The sequence below is a fragment of the Oryx dammah genome, unplaced genomic scaffold (genome assembly GCF_014754425.2).
Source record: "Oryx dammah isolate SB20612 unplaced genomic scaffold, SCBI_Odam_1.1 HiC_scaffold_27, whole genome shotgun sequence".
NCBI classification, from domain to species: Eukaryota; Metazoa; Chordata; class Mammalia; order Artiodactyla; family Bovidae; genus Oryx; species Oryx dammah.
In genome coordinates this window covers 135,283,201-135,305,191 of record NW_024070211.1, presented here as the reverse complement: position 1 = coordinate 135,305,191, position 21,991 = coordinate 135,283,201, and the positions used below count along the sequence as shown (strand labels likewise).

The following is a 21,991-nucleotide window of genomic DNA, read 5'->3' as shown; positions in this document are numbered from 1 at the left end:
ACTTAGTTCTCATAGAAGCAACAACTTTCTCTCAGCACTCATATCTGTTCACATCACTAAACAACTTAGTTCTCATAGAAGCAACAACTTTCTCTCAGCACTCATATCTGTTCACGTCACTAAACGAGACAACTGCCATAAACATGCTTAAGACCAAAATATATGACTGCTAGCAAAAGTATCAACTAGCAGAGGGAGAAGGTAAATACTTCCTAAAAAGTGAGCTACAAACATTCAGGGCCCCTGCTGTTTTAACACAGGATGGAAAGGTCTGGCTCACCTGCTGACCTGGCTAAGAGGAGGAACCTAAGACCTCTCCCTGGGCTCAGTCCAGGCCCACGTGGCCACACAGGCTGGGAATCAAACAATGACTGGACTAAACAGCCCCATGTGTGCTGCACTCGAGCAGTTACATGCCACCTTTGGGGGCTCCAGGAAATAAATGACCACACATCCAGTCATAACTCAGTGTCAAAGCAGTGGACGAGGACAGAAGAAGAAGCCAAACACAGAGAAAAGAGGATGAGAGCCTAAGTCAAGACAAAAAAGAGTATTTAAGACATTTCAGATCAAATGGGACAGATCAGATGTGAAAAACAAGGTAGAGAACAGAATCAAAATGAGAGAATTAGCTCAGTTTTAACCACTGATACGTGCACCAACTACTGAACATAAACATGGAGATCCTCTCCCCGTGCACACACATACACATACACACGATACACATATACTGCAAACACAAATTCCGATCTTAGCAGAGGGTTCAGGGCTAGAGACTCAAACCTGGAAGTCATCAGCAAAGGGGCTGCAGAGCTGGAGAAGATGCCCACACCCAAGGAGGGAGGGTCCTCAGCCCTGACGGCCCACTAAGATTACCCCAGGGTGGCTGGGAATGATACAGTTATTAAAGAACAGGCCGAGGAAGCCGAGTTTACATGAAGACAAGAATCATCACTATCGTCCTTTCTTTCCCTCATCACTTTAGTACTGTTGGGAAGGATGGGGGTAGGGCAGAAGCTGGGCAGAAGGTAGAAACTGGGTGTCTAGAGGGATACCCACTGTAAAAGCCTCCTAGGAGCCGGGGATATGAACTCAAGTAACCACCACGCAAACCACAATGATTCAGGCATCTGAAAGGCTTCAAGGAAGGAGGGAACATTGCTAAGGTAACAAAGCAAGCTTTCCTGGAAGAAGGCTTGAAACAGTTGGACTGTGAAAGGCAGAGATGAAGTCCCTAGGAGAGCATTCCAAGGCACTGGAATCACAGTGGAAAGCACAGGATCCCAAGGAGAAACAAACCGGGAAACAATCATGGCCCTGGAAAAACAGCATGCACAAGCAATACCATTCACTTAAATGTGTCAGTGTAAGAGTATTTGTGCAGCAGTCTATAAATGGCTTGTTTTGGGGCTTCCCTGTTGGCTCCATGGCAAAGAATCCCTAAATGGGAGACATGGGTTTAATTCCAGATCCAGGAAGACCTTGCATCATGCGGAGCAACTAAGCCCATGCACCACAGCTACTGAGCTTGTGCTCTAGAGCCCAGAAGCAGCAACCACTGAGTGCACTGACAGCCGGTGCTCTGAAACCAGAGAAGCCACCACAATGAGATGCCCACACACCCCAACTAGAGAGTAAATCCCACCTGCCACAACTAGAGAAAAGCCCAAGCAGCAATGAAGATCCAGCACAACCAAAAATAAATTTTAAAAAAAATCCTGACATTAGTATATAATTTATAAAAACATTCCCAATGGGTAACAATACAGTTCTTAAATTTTAGCTTTTTTCATACAGAATCCAGATACCTCTAATTAGTATTATTCATTGTGAGGACCCTTTACCAATTTTCTCTTATATTCTTACCTCATACCTCTAAAATGACATAACAGGTAAAGGCATTTTCATCCTGAAAAGAAGCCAACAAGGCAGGGGGTAGTAACAGGGCCAGTTTTGAGGGATAGTAACTAAAACTTAGCAGTTCAATTACCTGACCAAGATCACCACGGTCATCAGAGTTTGGGGGAAGAGGCCAAACTCTCCAGCTTGTTTTCTTCTCATCAACATGAACCAACAGGTGCAGTAAGGAGGCCTGGGGGAGCCACTGAAGGGGCCACAATATTTGAAAACCAAACAGAATTGGGCAAGAGGTCTTTTAAGGTAACTATTAACATGATCACTTCAGAACTGTGTAATTATGCAATATAATTCAAAATAGAATGTGGCCAATGAAATAAATGGCATTAACTTATAGTTTAGATATTTATTTTTTCTAACTTTAAAATATTTCTGAAATGTGATCTGTTCAAATATTTGCAGATGACTATAAAGATATCTAGCTTTTTTCTTAGCCTTGCAGAAAAATACCTTCTAAACACCTGTTGAACACAGGATAACCTATCAGAACTATGTAATTACACAATATAATTCAAAATAGAATATGTGCCCAATGAAATAAATGGCATTAACTTATAGTTTAGGTATTTATTTTTTCTATCTTTAAAATATTTCTGGATGTGATCTGTTCAAATATTTGCAGATGACTATAAAGATGTCTAGCTTTTTTCTTAGCCTTGCAGAAAAATACCTTCTAAACACCTGCTGAACACAGGATAACCTATCAATTCCAAAAAAATTTAAGAACAAATTCTAGAAAAGAAACAAATTCTGGAAAAGTCACAAGGAAACATAAAGTACATCAGATTGAAGATATCCAGGCAGCAAAGAAGAGCAAACCTAAGACCCAGGAGAGAAGAACAGCCCAAGGGGCTGAAGACTGCCTCCCGAGGCTCCTGCCAACTCTGCAAGCAGAGCTGAGACCAAGCAGACCTCAGTGGGGCTGCTGAGAAAGGACGGAGCCCTGGTCCGCACAGGGGAGAAGCCTGGTAAACATGCCATTCCTTGAACAGAACCTCCAAGGGCCGCACACACAGAAGCGCAGGCAAAGTGCAGGCAGACGGGCAGGAGCCCCGCTCTGAACCCTCACAGCTCCACACTGCTCGGCAGGGGCCTACAGCCACTAGTGCTACTATCCTGACAGATTCTCCCTGGAGAAGAGACCATTATCCAGGGTCTCAAGTGACCACAACAATTTTTCACACACAATACCTAGAACTCAAAACTAATCATGGGTAAGATAAGACTGCTGCTGCTGCTGCTAAGTCGCTTCAGTTGTGTCCGACCCTGTGTGACCCCATAGACAGCAGCCCACCAGGCTCCCCGGTCCCTGGTATTCTCCAGGCAAGAACACTGGAGTGGGTTGCCATTTCCTTCTCCGATGCCTGAAAGTGAAAAGTGAAAGTGAAGTCGCTCAGTCGTGTTCGACTCCTAGTGACCCCATGGACTGCAGCCTACCAGGCTCCTCCGTCCACGGGATTTTCCAGGCAAGAGTACGGGAGTGGGGTGCCATTGCCTTCTCCAAAGATAAGACTACATAACTAAAAAAATGGAAAAAAAATAAATAAATAAAAATGGAAGTCAGCATAAACAAATCAAGAGTAGATCCAAAGAACAGAAACACAGACATAGACTTTGCCCTAAAAAGGAAAGCGTAAGTAATGGACTAAAGTAGTGACGCTTTCCCTGGAAGGTACCAGCCCAGGGCAGTGAGGGGACATAGCAAATTACTGCAGAAGTCAGCAAATTAAGGCCCAGCTCAGAGGCCAAATCTGGCCCACAATCTGATTTTATGATTCTTAGCCCTCAAGCTAAGAGTGGCTTTTACATGTCTCAATGGTTGAAACAATCAAGAGAAGAAAAATATATTTCATGACCCATGAAAATTATGACATTCAAATTTCAGTATCCATAAAGTTTCTGGGCCTACCACTACACACCTGTTTTATGTACTATCTGTAGCTACTTTCACATGACAACAGCAGAGGTGAGCAGTCGTTACAGACAACATATGGCCCACAGAAATATTTACAACCTGGGCCTTCAGAAAAAAGTTTGCTGACTCCTGTTTTACTGCACTAGTCCCCACTCCAAGATGTGCTGCAGGCACATTCACTAGGCAGTGGGGCTCTTAACCAAAGTTTGCAAGAAGAAGCCACAGAACCATCCAAAGAGGGGAAAAAAGCAGGGAGCGGGAGACTGAAACAGCCAGTTCCCTCACCTCTCTTTACCAAGTGGTGCGTGTTCACCTCAGGGAAAATGAGCTTCTGCTCTCTCCCACTTTCCAGACTTTGTCACCTACAGCTCCATGGCAGGTGGCTGGGAAGCCAAAACCTACGCCCTGTTGTGTGACATTACATCTAAGAACAGGAATAAAAGGGTGGCCCACAGGCATGCTGGGGTATCAATCCAGAGGGAACGGAAGATGCAGTGGAGGAATCAAAAAAGGTTGCACAAGGTTTGATGTGTTCAAGCAATTAAAAGGTCATGTTAACAATTTCAACAGAGAACTGGAAACTACAGAAAAGTCCCTAACGTGGCAGTTAAGCAAACTGCCAAAACACTTCAAACTCAACATAACAACAGATGCATTTTTGGGTTTTCCTGGTGGTCCAGTCGTTAAGAATCCACCTGCCAATGCCTGGGACATGGGTTCAATCAACTCGATCTCTGCTCAGGGAAGATCCCATGTGCCACAACTACAGAGCCTGTGTTCTGGAGTCCGAGAGCCACAACCACTGAGCCCGCATGACCAGAGCCTGTGCTCTGCCACAAGTGAAGTCGCCAAAATGAGAAGCCCACGCACTGCAACGAAGGGTAGCCCCTGATCGCTGCAACTAGAGAAGGCACGTGCACAGCAACCAGGAGTCAGACTTACCAGAAAATAAGTAAGTAAATCTTTAAAACAGATGCATTTCACTAAATATAATTACACCTCAATAAAATGCAGTCATATGAAAATGTGGAATTTCTTAAACAAAAAATACAAATCTAAAATTAAAATGTCAATAAATGAGATCAGATTGGGAAGGCCTGTTCTCCCACCTGTGAAGAATTAACTTCTTTAGTAATTACATCTCTGGTAGAAAGCCAGACCGAATATATCAAACAACTGTTTTCCAACACTGGGCAAAAGATCCAGTGTGATCTGTGATTCCCGTGAAGGGCAACAATGAAGTAAGAGCCCAAGCTTAATGCCTAGAAGCAGATTCCAGACTGTAGGCACAGGAAAGAGGAACCCAAATAGAACCCAGAAGTCTTGCTGAAAGAAGGAGCAGACTGCCTGTAAGCAGGTCAAAATGACAAGAATACAGGAGAGGAAGTTGGCTGCAGAGAGAATGATCTCTGGAGCTGGACAGAGGAGCCTCCTTGAGACTCTAGCTGGGTAATGATCAGGGTACAGGTTGAGAACACTACCAAGAATGGGCAAAGCAGCACTAGAAAAAGAGCAGGCAGAACCCCAATCAATATTCACAGTCTAGGAAAAGCCTGTTTCCACGAACCAGAACAGAAAGACCTCCCAACACACCAAACATTAGACAGAGTCCTAAGAAGGACACTGCCTTAATGAGGCAGATAAATAGGCCAAGGTTAAAGGCTGTGCTGGATCAGCCCAAACAAACCTTAGGCTCAATCTTTGAATAGACCAATTAATTCCAAGTAACTTACAAGCATGTCAGACAAAACTACAGCTCTTCAAGAGAATAAAACAAAATCTAGCACAGGATAACATATTTATTTACAAACTGCTGCTGCTGCTGCTAAGTCACTTCAGTCGTGTCCGACTCTGTGCGACCCCACAGACGGCACCCCAACAGGCTGCTCTGTCCCTGGGATTCTCCAGGCAAGAATACTGGAGTAGGTTGCCATTTCCTTCTCCAATGTATGAAAGTGAAAGTGAAGTCACTCAGTCATGTCTGACTCTTAGCAACATTCAATAAAAAAAATAACAAGCATGCAAACATATCCTATAACCAGAGCAATACATCAACAGAAATGACGAAATCAATCAATCAAAATAAACACAGAAACAATAGGGGTGATGGAATTAGCAGACAAGACTGTTAAAAGCTCCACTATAGAGATGTTTCATATACTGACAGAGGAAAATATGAACATGATGACAAGTAAAATGGAAGATAGAAATCAGGACCTAAAGTAAAAACTTCAATGCACACGATTAACTAGATTAGACACTGTAGAACAGTTCTAGTCTAACCCACCATGTCTAAGCATACAACTGTTACATGCTATGTTCCATCCTTTATAAAACTCATTTACTCTGGGTCCTATCCGTAACTATAGGTCTGACACCAACCACCAGTCTTCATGTTAATCTGTAGTCATTCAGTCATCTAAACATCTTTAGTCTCTATTCACTTCCTCAGGAAGGACTCATTGAAACAATATTTTCTGAGCTCCTACTCATTGATAAGTCTGTGTCCTTTTTTACCTGAAAAATAGCTTTTTGGGTTTTTTTTAAGTTTATTAAACCTTTATTTACACATTCATTTGGAATTTTGTTGTTTTTGTTTTACTTTATTTTGCTGGACCATAAAATCCTTGGCTCACATTTTCTTTACTTGTATGCCTTAAATATGTTACTCAGCTTTCTTCTACATAAGGCCTGTTGTCACATCTGATAATAAACTCATTTTCTTTCTTTTATAATTATTATTAGTCTTTTCCAAGACCCAAAGCTATAAGAAAAAGACTAATTAAATATATAAATCTGACAAAATACATCCAAAATACAGAAAAGATACAAATAACCAAAGTGAAGTCACTTAGTCGTGTCTGACTCTTTGCAACCCCATGAACTGCAGCCTCCCAAACTCATGAATAAAAAAATGAGCAATGCTACCAATTCTACAGAAACAAAAGTACAAAAAGTCATTATGAAAATCAAGTATGTTACCTTTCAATCAAGCAAATACCTTGTATTTACAACATTCTTTTTTTACTTTGGCCAAGCCATATGGCATGTGGGATCTTAGTTCCCCAACCAGGGATTGAACCTGTGACCTCTGCACTGGAAGCACAGTCTTAACCACTAGAGCACCAGGGAAGTCCCTACAACATTCTTTTATTTCTATATATCATCTGTCAACTGAAAAACCTGAGATTAGAAATTACCAAGATGTTCATGTTTACATTTTTTAATCTACTGGTATTTCCAAACATAAAGTGATGAGTTTAATTTTAAAAGCTAATTTTTATGCTGAATCATTTTAAATTGATGATTAGAAGAAAAGAAAATTTTAATCTGAGTTGAATTATTGATATACTTAACAAATTTGATGGGCCTCAAAAGCATTATACCAAATGAACAAAGCTAATTTCACAAGGTCACATACCACGTGAAATTCTCAAAATGACAAAATTATGGAGATGGAGAACAAATTAGTGCTTGCCAGGGGTCAGAGATGGTAGAGGAAGTTAAGTGTGAATACAGAGGGACAGCAGCAGGGAGATGTTTGTAGTGATGGAACACTTCTGGATCTCAATTTTGATGGTTACATAAATAGACACATACAATAAAATGGCAAAGAACTAGGCACACATTACACCAATGTCAGTTTCCTGGTTTTAACACTGCACCTAAGACTGTAACGCTGTAACACTGAGGGAGTCTGGGAGAAGAGTACACAGTGACCTCTGTACTTCATTTGCAACTTTCTGGGAGTCTATTAATATTTCAAGACAAAAAGTTTTAAAAATTGCCTCACACATATCTAATTTCATGTTTCACTTCAAAGAACCCAAAAATAGAAACTGGAGGAGATTCATTTGAGTATAGCTTATGCAAAAAAAGAGCAGGATAATGCCATTCCTGACCCCATGCTCCAAGACACACCTTTAACCTTACATCAAGACTAGCAAATGCATATATCTTTCAAAAATAAAATGTTTTTAAGGGATTATGTACTATTTTTACAGTTCTTTCCCTTAAATGACTCTCTGGTTCACCAAAAAAAACTACCAATCACAAAAGACAGGATTTAACTGTAAATATAAAAATGACAATGGAAGTGATTACGTAACAAATGTAACAAACACTTCTGAGCTCTCTTTTTTGTTGCTTCCTCAAGAGAATTGTGAAGGAAAATATGACAAATAACGGAACTCCAAAAACAACCAGGAAAAAGAACTGAAGAAACAAGAAGCATTATATGTATAAAAACCAGATATGTGCCTCTCATATAATGGGCACTCCATTAGAGGCAACTGGTTGCAAGGCCCCAGGCTTGAGGCATCTAAATATCTCTGATGGAGAAAGTCTAGGATTAGTGTCTATATCCTCCATAATATATACATGTTAAAATTTTTCAGTCTCCAAAACCTTTTCCTTTCAAAAATCACTAAAAACCTCAAGGGCATTTCAAATAAAAATAGCCACAGAAAATATATTTGCTAAACCTTATGACTAAGAAACATGTTTCTACCCCACATACTATTCATTAACCTGGTATCAATCCTGTTTCCAATACAAAAGCCCTACCTAAGGAACGGGATACTTCTCACTCCAGGTGGAAGAGAGACATCACCAACTAGATAAGGGTAAAACCTGTCAGCATAAGGCCTGCATCTTATAGGCCTGTCAGCAATAAGACTGCATTTGTCTTCAGGAAGGATTCCAAAGAATAAACAACATCTAAGTTATTCCTTCAGTTCAGTTCAGTCGCTCAGTGGTGTCCGACTCTGCGATCCCATGAACCGCACCACGCCAAGCCTCCCTTGTCGATCACCAACTCCCAGAGTCTACCCAAACCCATGTCCATCGAGTCAATGATGCCACTCAACCATCTCATCCTCTGTCGTCCCCTTCTCCTGCCCTCAATCTTTCCCAGCATCAGGGTCTTTTCAAATTCCTTAGGGTAAAACAAGATTCATTCCTCACACTTAATAAGCAACACTGGAAAACTTCTATAAAATCAAGGTCAGCAATCACTTTTTTCACACTATTTTCACATTTTTCTCATAGCTTCAGTAACCATACCACATTATGCCTCTGATGCACAATCCAAAATCTAAGTCTTGTCACTTATTCCTAGGAGTTTGGAAGATTTTTGTATAATACTCAAACGTCTAAGAAGCACCAAACACTTTATATTACACTAAATAAATCAAAAGTAAAATGGTAAGCACTTGAAGGTATAAATGGTATTTTTTTTTAACTCAGCATAGGCACTCAACTCAACATTAAACTCATTTTAGATCAAGATGCTAAAATTCATATTAAGCAGTTATTCGATTATGATTGCTAACAAAAAAGAAACTTCATCACGTAAAGTTCTTTACTTCAATTAAGTTTTATAAAAAGACAATTCTTAAAGTCAGTTTGTCTGGATGTCATCAATAAAAAATTATCCATCTCTCACCTCCCCCAATCCTGCTGGGAAAAAAAAGTTACTACTATGCCAATTCTTAACCCAATTCTTTTTGATTTTCTTATCTAACATTATGCCATTAATAACAATTCCATCATCCACAACACAGTTCTTAACATTTAGCTCTGCCACCAACTAATAACACTTTAAAAAAAAGTTGGGGACTTCCTTGGGGGTCCAGTGTCTAAGACTCTGCACTGCCAATGCAGGGGGCCCCAGTTTGATCCCTGGTCAGAGAACTAGATCCCACATGCTGGAACTAAAGAGTTAACATGCCGCAACTAAAAGTCCCATATACCACAACTAAGACCCAGGGCAGTCAAATAAATAATAAATATTATAAATAAATACATAAATATTAAAAAAAAAAGAGGGGTAATAATGCTTCACTTCAAGTGTCTAAGATCAACTGCTTACAGAATACATGACTTGCATCATACAGTTCAGAAGACTGTATTTAAACAAAGTTAAGATTACTTGAAATACTTAAAATAGTTAACGTCAGGGAAGAGGGAAAGAACACAAACACCCTGCAAAATTATTTCAGCAATTTCTGAGGGCACTAGCAAGTTACAAAAGCAGTTTTTCCATTTGCAAACAAAACTAATAGGATTAAAAAATAGACTCCAGAAATTTTACTGTTACTGTTTATTGATAATTTCTCAGCAAGTGTGCAATTACCTTAAAAAATCATATTAGAAAATCTATGGTTAACATTTTGTTTTCACATGCTCTTGATACAAAAATCTAAGCACTCCTCTTAAGAATAGTGACAAATAAAAACAAACAGCTCAACTGAACTCATCTCTCCAGGAACACAAACACAGAATCCCATAAAAATGAGCTGAGTTTCTGCAGGACACAATTAAATTACTGTATGTCACTTCTCTCCCACATAATTAACTGAACATCTCAAAAAGTATCACTAATCTGTCACCAAGGTATGGCTAAGAATGATACAGACGTCTTAAAAAAAAAAAAGAAAAAAATTTTGCATAACTTTATCTCGTTTCTTGCATTTATAAATAACTGTAATTAAAATGTAGCTACACACACTCTATGAAAAGAACAATAAAAAGTACATTTTGAGTTATAGAAAATAAACCTGCTTCTGTAATATGGCAAGATCAGATGTGCATGCCCTTATATAACCTTAAGAAAGGGTTAACCAGAAATGTAACTATGTAGGTAGGAACACAAGAGAAAAAAGGCTGTCAAAACCCCACCTGTATATCTGTTTTCAACCATTTGGAGTCAAGTCGAGCCTGAGCAGCCAAACAAAAAGAATCAGAAGGCATCTTTCCCCTGATTTCCTCCCAGTCGTGAAACCTGCAAGCAAGGAATATTACTCAACCATAGAAAAGACCAAAACAATGCCATCTGCAGCAACATAGATGGACCTAGAGATTCTGATACTGAGTGAAGTCAGAGGAAAACAAATATCATATATTGCTTACATGTGTAATCTTAAAGCTACAAATGAACTTGTCTTCAGAACCGAAATAGAGTTATAGGTATAGAAAATAAACTTATGAGGGGGCAGGGGTGATAAATTGGGAGATTGGGATTGAGGAGTACATATAAAATAGACAATAAAGACCTACTGCAAAGCACAGGGAACTCTACTCAATACTGTAATGGCCTATATAGGAAAAGAATCTAAAAATAGACTGCACATGTGTATATGCCTAACTGATTCACTTTGTGTACACCTGAAACGAACACAAACACCACCGTAAATCAATTAGACCCCACTAAAAAAATTTTTTTAACCTGCAAGTAAAACATAAATATTGAAGACCTAACCCTCTTCAGAATTTTTATAAAGTCCCTCCCGCAAGGTTTAATGCAGCAAAAAGAACAGAAATGGAGAAGAAGAGTACTGGGGAGAGGGGACTGAGAGGAGGAGGGAGAAAGAGGGAGGGAGGAAAAAGCCTACTTCGAATCCAGGTAAGAGACTCACAGACGGGAGTTCGCCCGCGTCTATACCACATGGGTGAGACCTTGAGGATGGACGGTCACAGAGACCAAATCACAATGTCATTTCCTTCCCTTAAATCCAAAAGGTTAACACACAAACTGCAGGAACCCCACGTCTCCAAGACAAATGACACCAGCATGCATTATCCGCTTTACCTCAAAGCAGCAACTGGTGCGTGAAATAAATTAACCAAAATTCACGTCTGCAGAAAAATCCAAAACAATAACCAAAATCACTCGGAAATGAAAAGACAGCCTGAGACGCGCGCCGAAGGCTGTGAGCGCAGGCCCGGGCCCAGCGGCTGTGCCAACGCCCGCCGTGGCCCGGCTTGGCCCGGCCCCGGCCCGCACCGCCTCAGCGGCCGGCCGCCCTCGCTGCACCCCCGCCACCCGGAGTACGAAGACCGTACGGCACAGGTCCCCAGCCGCCTAGCTCCCGCTCGTGCTAACACAGACCAGCCACCACTGGCTCCGCCGGTGCTCGCAATCCCGGCGTCTCTTGCGGCAGGAGGGGCGGGTCGACGCGGGGCTAAGGCCCACGATGCTCAGCCAATTGCATTGAGGCGTCTCCGCGGGCACACCCAATGGGAAAGAGGAACCTCCTCGCCCCTCCTCCCGATTCTCCAGTTTCCTTCTGTCCTGCTCGTCTTCTTCCTTAAGCGCACCCCTCTGCGGTCAGGGCCAACCGAAGACGCCGAGAGGCGGGATTTCCGCCGTATGCACGCACACACGCACGCGCTCCTGACCCGGATTGCGCACTGCGCTCTCGGGAAGCCCGCCAATGTGGTGCAGCTCTAAGACTCCGGACTAGTATAGGAACGTGCGGTCAGGACGGGCGCTGGGGCTAAAAATGAGATTGGGGTCTCCAAGAGCCTCTTCCTGCTTGTTGAAACCTTCCTGCTGCTGAAACCCTGGGCAGAATACTTGGAGCAGCTGGTGGCAGGGGAATCAATCGGAAAAGGAAGTGAGAGCTTTTAGTTCCACAACCAGTAACCAAAAAACTAATTCTTAAGAAGTGCAAACAAATTTATGTAAAGTATGTTCTCAGATCATAATGTACAAATCATTAAAAGATACAGACCATGTGATAAACCATTATGGAGAGAATGAAAAAGTGCATATATATGTATAACTCAGTCCCTTTACTGTACAGTAGGAGACGCAGGAACCGCAGTTTCAATTTCTGGATCAGGAAGATACCCTGGAGGAGTAAATGGCAACCCACTCCAGTATTCTTGCGGGGAAAATCCCATGGACAGAGACGCCTGCTGGGCTACACCGCAAAGCTCAGATACTCACGCAATACAAAGTTACAGTGCCTTGATGCTGAGATGCTGAATTTAGTTCCCAGAGAAGGAACTCCATAGTGCCATTTGCTGCTTGGGATGCAGTCTACCTCTGTAGCAGCTTACAAGCAAAACAAATGCTGAACCCTATTTTCACTCTGCCTCTTTTTCATAAAAGCAAAATTTCTCTGGGATTTCTTTTGGTTAGCGAAAACGGGTAGTAATATAGGTCTTTTTATAAAAGTAACGTGGAGTAAAATGAACTTTTGAAAAGTGGTTCCCTCTACCTCCCTCCCTCTCTATAGGAGGTTTTCTGAGAGACTGTATTACTGTATATAAGGGCTTCCCTGGTGGTGCAGAGGTTAAAGCGTCTGCCTGCAATGTGGGACACCTGGGTTTGATCCCTGGGTCAGGAAGATCCCCTGAAGAAGGAAATGACAACCCACTCCACTATTCTTGCCTGAAGAATCCCATGGACAGAGGAGCTGCAGTCCACGGTCGAAAAGAGTCAGACACGACTGAGCGACTTCACTTTCACTTTCCCTCTACCTGAAACAATTTGTATACTTACAAATTTGACCATTTATATGAAAGGGGTTAATTCTAGGAAAGTTGTACACTACTATACTCACTCAAAAAGAAATTGATAACCTGAATAGCACTATACCTGTTAAATTAAATTCACAGTTAAAAAACCTTCCAAAAAAGAAACCTCCAGGACCAAATTGTTTTATTGGTGGATTCTGGTTCTACTAAATATTTAATAAAGAAATAACAGACGCTCTTCCAAAAAATTGAAGAGTAGTAAACATTTTCTTTATATAAGCCTAACATTATCCTAATAACAAAACCAGAAAAAGGCATTACAAGAAAACTTAAAAGACCAATATGCAAACATATTACTAGATGCAAAAAAGTTTTAGACAACTTTTTGCAAATCGATGCCACCAACATACAGAAAAAATAACACAGCTTAACTAAGTGGAGTAATTCACCATGAGATGATCTCCAGTTCAGTTTAGTCGCTCAGTCGTGTCCGACTCTTTGCGACCCCATGAATCGCAGCACACCAGGCCTCCCTGTCCATCACCAACTCCCGGAGTTCACTCAGGCTCACGTCCATCGAGTCAGTGATGCCATCCAGCCATCTCATCCTCTGTCGTCCCCTTCTCCTGCCCCCAATCCCTCCCAGCATCAAAGTCTTTTCCAATGAGTCAGCTCTTCTCATGAGGTGGCCAAAGTACTGGAGTTTCAGCTTCAGCATCATTCCTTCCAAAGAAATCCCAAGGCTGATCTCCAGAATGGACTGGTTTGATCTCCTTGCAGTCCAAGGGACTCTCAAGAGTTTCTCCAACACCACAGTTCAAAAGCATCAATTCTTCGGCACTCAGCTTTCTTCACAGTCCAACTCTCACATCCATACATGACCACTGGAAAAACCATAGCCTTGACTAGATGGACCTTTGTTGGCAAAGTAATGTCTCTGCTTTTCAACATGCTATCTAGGTTGGTCATAACTTTTCTTCCAAGGAGTAAGTGTCTTTTAATTTCATGGCTGCAGTCACCATCTGCAGTGATTTTGGAGCCCCAAAAAATAAAGTCTGACACTGTTTCCACTGTTTCCCCATCTATTTCCCATGAAGTGATGGGACTAGATGCCATGATCTTTGGTTTCTGAATGTTGAGCTTTAGGCCAACTTTTTCACTCTCCTCTTTCACTTTCATTAAGAGGCTTTTTAGTTCCTCTTCACTTTCTGCCATAAGGGTGGTGTCATCTGCTATCTGAGGTTATTGATATTTCTCCCAGCAATCTTGATTCCAGCTTGTGCTTCTTCCAGCCCAGCGTTTCTCATGATGTACTCTGCATATAAGTTAAATAAGCAGGGTGACAATATGCAGCCTTGACGTACTCCTTTTCCTATTTGAAACCAGTCTGTTGTTCCATGTCCAGTTCTAACTGTTGCTTCCTGACCTGCATACAGGTTTCTCAAGAGGCAGGTCAGCTGCTCTGGTATTCCCATCTCTTTCAGAATTTTCCACAGTTTATTGTGATCCACACATCAAAGGCTTTGGCATAGTCAATAAAGCAGAAATAGATGTTTTTCTGGAACTCTCTTGCTTTTTCAATGATACAGCGGATTGACAATTTGATCTCTGGTTCCTCTGCCTTTTCTATCTCAACAGCAAAAATATATATATATACTTTTGACAAAATCCAACATTTCATTATAAAAACTCAGGAAACTAGAAAGAGAACTCAACCTATAATGAACACTTTGAAAACCTGCATGCAAGTCAAAACAGTCTTGTAAAAGAGCAAAGGTGGAGGACCTTCTGATATGAAAACCTACTACAAAACTATAGTAAACAAAATTTTAATACTTCCAAAAGGATAAAAACATACATCAATGGGTTAGAATACAGAATAAACATTCATATATCTGGTCAATTGATTTCTGACAAGACTATTCAATAATGAAAGCACAGCCTTTTCTATAAACGATTCTGGGAAAACTGGATATCCACATGCAAAAGAATGAAGTTAGACCCTTGCCTTATGTATACCATATATAAAAATTAACTCAAAATTAGTCAAATCTAAAAGTAAGAACTAGAAGTTATAAAACTCTTAGAAAAACACAAGAGATAAAACTTCACCTTCATGATATTGAATTTAGCAATGATTTCTTAGACAATGACACCAAAAGCTCAAGCAACAACAGCAACAAATAGACAAGTTGAATAAACTTAAAGCTTTCCTTACCCCTAATGTTATTTAGGTTCCTACTTCTCATCTGTTTCCCACACCTAAACCCTTTGGAACTTACAGACTATCATCCACAACATCAATTGATTTTTTAATATTCTCTTCATGTTACTATTCTAATAAAAAATTTGTTGTCCCCTGTGGAAAAAATCAGTCACTTTTTATTCTCACCCATATGTACATCTTAGGGCATGAAGTTGTTCCTGACACTTTTAAACTGCTTTTCCTTCTGCTTCACTTAAGAAAACAAAACAAAAACCCAAACTTCTTTGAAAGTGAAAGTCGCTCAGCCATGTCCGACTCTCTGCAACTCCATGGACTGTACAATCAGTGGAATTCTTCAGGGCAGAATACTGGAGTGGTAGCCTTTCCCTTCTCCAGGGGATCTTCCCCACTCAGGAATCAAACCAGGGTCGCCTGCATTGCAGGCAGATTCTTTACAAACTGAGCCATGAGGGAAGCCCTTACTATAAGACTATACTATCATCCGCTTCTGACTGCAATAATCCACACTCCTTTTCATCACCTCTCATGTTCGCTGAAGAACAGGAATCACTCATCCAGTTCCCTAACCTTGCAGGACCGCCCTTTCTTCCTGCTCCACCTGAGCCATTAACCACCCTGATCAGTTCCATTCACCAAATCTTCACAACTGTGGGCCTCTGACTCTTTGATCACCACATCTTGTCTTTCTAGTTCACTTCCTCTAGTAACTATGCCAATGATCTTCAACCCCTTTAGGAGTCCTGAGTCACATTCTCACTTTTTTTTTTTTTTTTTTGCCAAGTTAGATTTTGCAGCCTAGAATATCACTTGCCCATAATCTCCAACCACTTGCACCCCTCTGCCTCGATTGTACTTCCCTGGGAAACATCAGCACTGGATGACTCTGCTCCACTCACTTGGAATGTGGCTGAATTCCTGAGGTTTCTACCAAGCATTCACTCAATAGTTCTTTACATTCGCCTGATGCTCCTGGTACCCAGAATACAACAGGCCTGAGGATGAAAAGCCAGATAGGACTTCCCTGGTGGCATGGGGCATAAGAACCTGCCTGCCAGTGCAGAGCACATGGGTTCAATCCCTGATCTGGGAGGCTTCCACATGCCTTGGAGCAACTAAGCCCATGTGCCACAGCTCCTGAGCCTACATGCCACAACTAATGAAGCCCAGGCACCTGGAGCCTGTGCTCCACAACAAGAGAAGCCACTGGATGAGAAGCTCTTGCACCACAATGAACAACAGCCCTTGCTTGCCACAACTAGAGAAAGCCTGCACACAGGAAGGAAAACCCAGTGCAGCCAAAAATAAAAGAATGAGAAACCAGCCAGCGGGGGTAGCAGAGTCGAGGGATGGTAGGCAACCATAGAAGACATACATGTACCACTCACCAACCTTCAGCCCATTCACCCCAAGACTTACTAAGGGCAGAAAAAATTAACAGCCAGATGTTACTGCACTCAGAAGCACTCTAACTGGTGAAACTTCTCGCCATGAAAATTACCATCATAATTTCTGTCTGTAGTTTCTTTCTTTCTTCTGTTACTGTGGATAAAGCTTCCCATGTCTTATAGGTAGACAATCCCCCTGCTAGGGCTCTGGATCCACATCCTCAGCTATCCATTCAGGAGTTAGTCCTTGCCTCCCCTACCCTCCATCTTTCCCTCTCTGCTGTATTTGTTCTATCAACTTATAAATATGCCTGGATCCTAGCTTTAAAGACCCTCCTTTGAATTCTGCATGTCCCTTCAGAAACTTTCTCATTTCTCTCTCACTTTTTGTATAGCAATTTTTTTTCAAGTGGTCTCTACTTTCTACCTTCATTTCTCCATCCCATCCTCACTTGACCACACCAGTCAGGCTTTGTTCCCACCACTTACCAGGACACTCTTGGAGAGGTTACAAATGACCTTCACTTGGCCAAATCTCATATCAGTCATCAATCCTCACCGTTTGTGAACTCCCAGTAAGTTCATCAGAGAAGGCAATAGCAACCCACTCCAGCACTCTCACCTGGAAAATTCCATGGACAGAGAAGCCTGGTAGTCTGCAGTCCATGGGGTCGCTAAGAGTGGGACAGGACTGAGCGACTTCACTTTCCCTTTTCACTTTCCTGCATTGGAGAAGGAAACGGCAACCCACTCCAGTGCTCTTGCCTGGAGAATCCCAGGGGCGGGGGAACCTGGTGGGCTGCCGTCTATGGGGTTGCACAGAGTCGGACACGACTAAAGCGATTTAGCAGCAACAGCAGCAGCAGTAAGTTCATAGTTGCTCACATCCTCATTATTGAAATTTGTTCTTCACATTTATCCATGTTTCTTCCTACATGACTGGAAATTCTTCATCAGGCTCCTTATTTCCCTGACCTTTCTATATTGGAATGACCCAAGCTTATTCCTCATCTCTTTTCTTTCTGAATGCTTATTCCTTGGCTAATGTCATCTAATCCTATGACTTTCAATATGCTAATAACTTCCAAGTTTGACATCTTTCATCAAATCTAATATGCCTTGATGTCATTATTTTCTTGATTTTACTAAAAGGTGTCAAAGAAGATATCATAACTGAATCACAATTTCCACTTGTCTGACATCCATTGATAACAGGATGCATCCTTATTTCAGAGATATTAAAATATGGAAAATGTGTACCTCAGAATTGAGGAAATAAGATTTATAGGTTTCCAGTTCTAAATTCCAGTCCTACATCCAATCACCCACTTGGAAGAATAATATGTATCTCAAATTTAGCATGTCCAAAAGTGAATATAGGCTCTCCCCTCCCTACCTCCTATTCTTCTCAGTAAGCAGGCTACATTTCACCCAGTTGCTCAGGCCAAAAACTTTGGAATCATCCATAACTCCCCTCTTTCTCTCATGTGCAACATCCAACCCAAGAAAAAATCCCATTGGCTTGATCTTGAGTTAGATCATTTCACATCATCTCCACAACAACATGGTCCAAAACATCTTAATGTCTCACCTGGACCTAGGCAAGATGCTCGTAACTCCTCCCCCACTTCCATTTTTGCGCCCCATCATCTGTTTTCCACCCGAGCAACCGCATGATGCTTTTCAAATATGCTTCAGATTCTCTCTCCCTAACCAAACCCTCTAATGGCTTCTCGTCATACTTTGAATAAAATCCAAGATCACTATCATGTCTTCAAGCTGTACCTGGTTTACTCCCAACTCTGTGTTTTCTTCCTTCCATTTTCTCCTTTACCCACTTCATTCCAGGCACCCTGGTCTTCCTGCTGCTTTAACATGCCAAATGTGTTTCTGTCCCAAGGCCTTTGCCCTTATTGTTCTCCCTACTTGGAAAGATCTTTCCTTAGAAATTTATCTGGTTTTCCTCTATTTATACATAGCTCAAAGTCTCATCAACATCTGACTCCACACCCCAACTCACAGTGTCCAAGAGAGGAAACCTCCTTAACTATTTCCAGGCAATGGAGAGGGTCACTCACTCTTGAGGAAGTTATCCATCCTTGGGTCAGTCATCAGAGCCAAGAGGAGAGTCATATGATATAAAACACCTACTTAGATCCAGTCCTTCAGCAGAAGCTATAGGTTCAATGTACTTTCAAATAAGATTCATGAGTTGGGTAGGCACTCATATAACAAGTCTATTTACAATTTCTTTACCTTTTTGATTGGTCAAGTTTCCAATAATTAAGAGGAAGAGCTTTGAGACAGGCCATCTCTGTTAAATTTTGTTTCTGCTTCTCACTAGCTATGTGACTTTTGGCAAGTCATTTAGTCTCATTTTATTTAATTGTTCATTTTAATATTTTCTTCATCATGCCACACAGCATATGGGATCTTAGATCCCTGACCAGGGAGTGAAATGCACCCACTACATTGGAAGCACAGAGTTTTAACCACTGGACTGCCAGAGAAGTCCCTAGTCTTATTTTTAAATAAGGATAATAAAAGTATCCACCTGATAGAGTTACTTTGAGGATTGACATAACTGATACAATGTACCTAGAACAGTGCCTCAATTCAGTTCAGTTCAGTCGTTCAGTCGTGTCCAACTCTTTGTGACCCCATGAATCGCAGCACGCCAGGCCTCCCCGTCCATCACCAAGTCCCGGAGTTCACTCAGACTCATGTCCATCGAGTCAGTGATGCCATCCAGCCATCTCATCCTCGGTCGTCCCCTTCTCCTCCTGCCCCCAATCCCTCCCAGCATCAGAGTCTTTTCCAATGAGTCAACTCTTCGCATGAGGTGGCCAAAGTACTGGAGTTTCAGCTTTAGCATCATTCCTTCCAAAGAAATCCCAGGGCCTAGTAAGATCTTAATTTATGTTAGCCATTATCATCATCATTCCCCTTGGCCTCATTCTAGCTCCAGTTACTTATTCGGAGCTGAAAGAGACCCCAAAGACAAAGGAGGAAAAAAGGTAATTCATCCCACCAGAAGATTCCTGTATGTGCTATAGAGTCATAGAGGTTTGAATTCTGAATTAGCTGCTTCTATGTGAACTCATGGAAGCTGTTTAACCTCAGTTCCTTTGCTTGTAATAAGAGAGTCTCACTTGCCTAGCTCTTGAAGTGTTCCGCCGGTCAGAGACTATGTGTGTGAGGTGTCATGCAGTCTGTAACTAATAACCAGCCGTAGCACCAGAGACAGTTCCTCTTTGTCTCCAAGCATACATGAAGACTGTATTTCCTCTTGAAGTAAGGTAGAGTCATACCAGTAGGTAATGGGTAGAAGTGGCATACATCTGTTCTGAGCTAGAACATTAAGTTGCTGATGTGAGATCCTCTAGCATTCTCCTCCTCTACATAACAATTATAGGATTGTATAACAAATGTAGAAGTAATGACAAAGTTAGGGAAGCACTGTTTTGCAAATCCTAATAACGGTGACTCAGGCAACTCGTAGTAAAACCATTAGGTGAATGAGTGATGTCCTACAGTAATGCTACCCAAAAGGCTTTCTAGGGGAAAACGTTAATTGTCCTGAATGATATCACCCTAATCCTGTGACCACTGTTAGTAACTCTGATGAAAGGTCAACTAAATATTTTGAGTCTTCTGACATAATACAAAATATTCAATATTACCCATGATACTCACTAGTTTTTAAAAAAAATTAGAATTTTCCATTAAATCTATGCTTTCATTTGGAGAAGGCAATGGCACCCCACTCCAGTACTCTTGCCTGGAAAATCCTATGGATGGAGGAGCCTTGTAGACTGCAGTTCATGGGGTCGCTAATAGTCAGATACGACTGAGCGACTTCCCTTTCACTTTTCACTTACATGCATTGGAGAAGGAAATGGCAACCCACTCCAGTGTTCTTGCCTGGAGAATCCCAGGGACAGGGGAGCCTGGTGGGCTGCCGTCTCTGGGGTCGCACAGAGTCGGACACGACTGAAGTGACTTAGGAGCAGCAGCAGCAGCATGCTTTCATTAAATCTTTTCTTTTTAAATGTTTTCATTAAATCTATCAAGTCTTTAGACTCTTATAAGTTTTGAGTTACAGGACACATAGGTATTAGAGATACAAGCTGAAATCATCACAAGTAATCTGACCTAGTCTCATCAACAAGTCAATGCTGTGAAGAAAGGGTGTGAATTAGATAAAAAGAGAATTGAGATGCTTATTGGATTTAAGAGACCATATATAAATGTAGAGTCCTGAGTTGAATACTTTTGACAATTTCCATTTAAAAGTCATTTGAAGGATAATAAGATAAATCTGAATAAGATCTTGGTTTTAAATTATGTGGATATATACTGATATTTAAAAAGTGAATATCATTGATGGGGAAAACAAATTGAAAAACAATGTACAGGATGAAAATATTTTGCAAAACAGTGTGTGTATGTGGATGCACACATTGAAAAAGATCTGGGAATGTACATTCTAAGGGATTAATAGTGATAAAATTTGGGCAATGAAAAAAGATGTGATTATTTTCTTAATTATGCTTATCTGTATTTTCTAGTTTTCTAAATATATAAAGGTTAAATTGTACTCTAAAAATAAGTAAATATAATAAGTGCATGCATGCTCAGTCATGTCTGACTCTTTGCAACCCAATGGACTGTAGCCTACCAGGCTCCTCTGTCCCTGGAATTATCCAGGCAAGAATACTGGAGTGGGTTGCATTTCCTACTCCAAAATATAATAAGACTTCACTGCAAAAAAGTGAAGTGTAAACATTTTTTTTTTTTTTAGTTAACTGGAAAAATTTTATTTCTGGAAATATAGTTTCTGAGGAAATAAAAAACTTACCACTTAAAAACACCTGGAGATATTAGAAATTATATTACAGTCTAAATATAACCAAGTTTTAAAACCTCAAGAATATTTCTAGATATAATGCAAAATAGAAACTGAGAGCTAAAGCAATGATAGAGTAAGAAAGCCTTTGTAACCTGAAAATAGTTGCTCATATTTGGAACCTAGACACCTGGAATTCCAAATCTGAGACACAATCTTGGGGCACTGGGAATAAGTGTTCATACAGGGAGCCTGAGTTAGAGACCAACAAGCAGGAGAGATGAGGATATTCACCCTGGGGAAGTTAACCATATTCAGAACTTCGATGCTTGTCATCTACCAAGGAGAAGAAATGGGATTGTTGCCCAGAGAGTAAAGTTTCATTCTTAGAGCTTACAAACTTGGGGTGCAACAAGTAGAGGAGACAGAGC

At 41.1% G+C, this 21,991-nt stretch overlaps 1 protein-coding gene across 5 annotated transcripts in view; it reads right to left on the bottom strand.

Annotated features, from left to right (window-relative positions):
- Nucleotides 1-11,779, bottom strand: part of HERC2 (HECT and RLD domain containing E3 ubiquitin protein ligase 2) — a 237,601-nt gene extending 225,822 nt beyond the window's left edge. For 3 of the 5 annotated variants that reach the window (XM_040227906.1, XM_040227911.1, XM_040227912.1), the window contains exons 1-2: nt 11,424-11,666; nt 10,514-10,616 (exon numbers count right to left, since the gene is read on the bottom strand). In XM_040227906.1, the coding sequence (XP_040083840.1) occupies nt 10,514-10,585 (72 nt within the window). In that variant the 5' untranslated portion in view covers nt 10,586-10,616; nt 11,424-11,666. Of the gene's footprint in view, nt 1-10,513; nt 10,617-11,423; nt 11,667-11,723 lie in introns of those variants that run through there. The other 2 variants (XM_040227909.1, XM_040227910.1) reach the window with 2 other exon arrangements.
- Between the last annotated feature and the right edge of the window lie 10,212 nt (nt 11,780-21,991).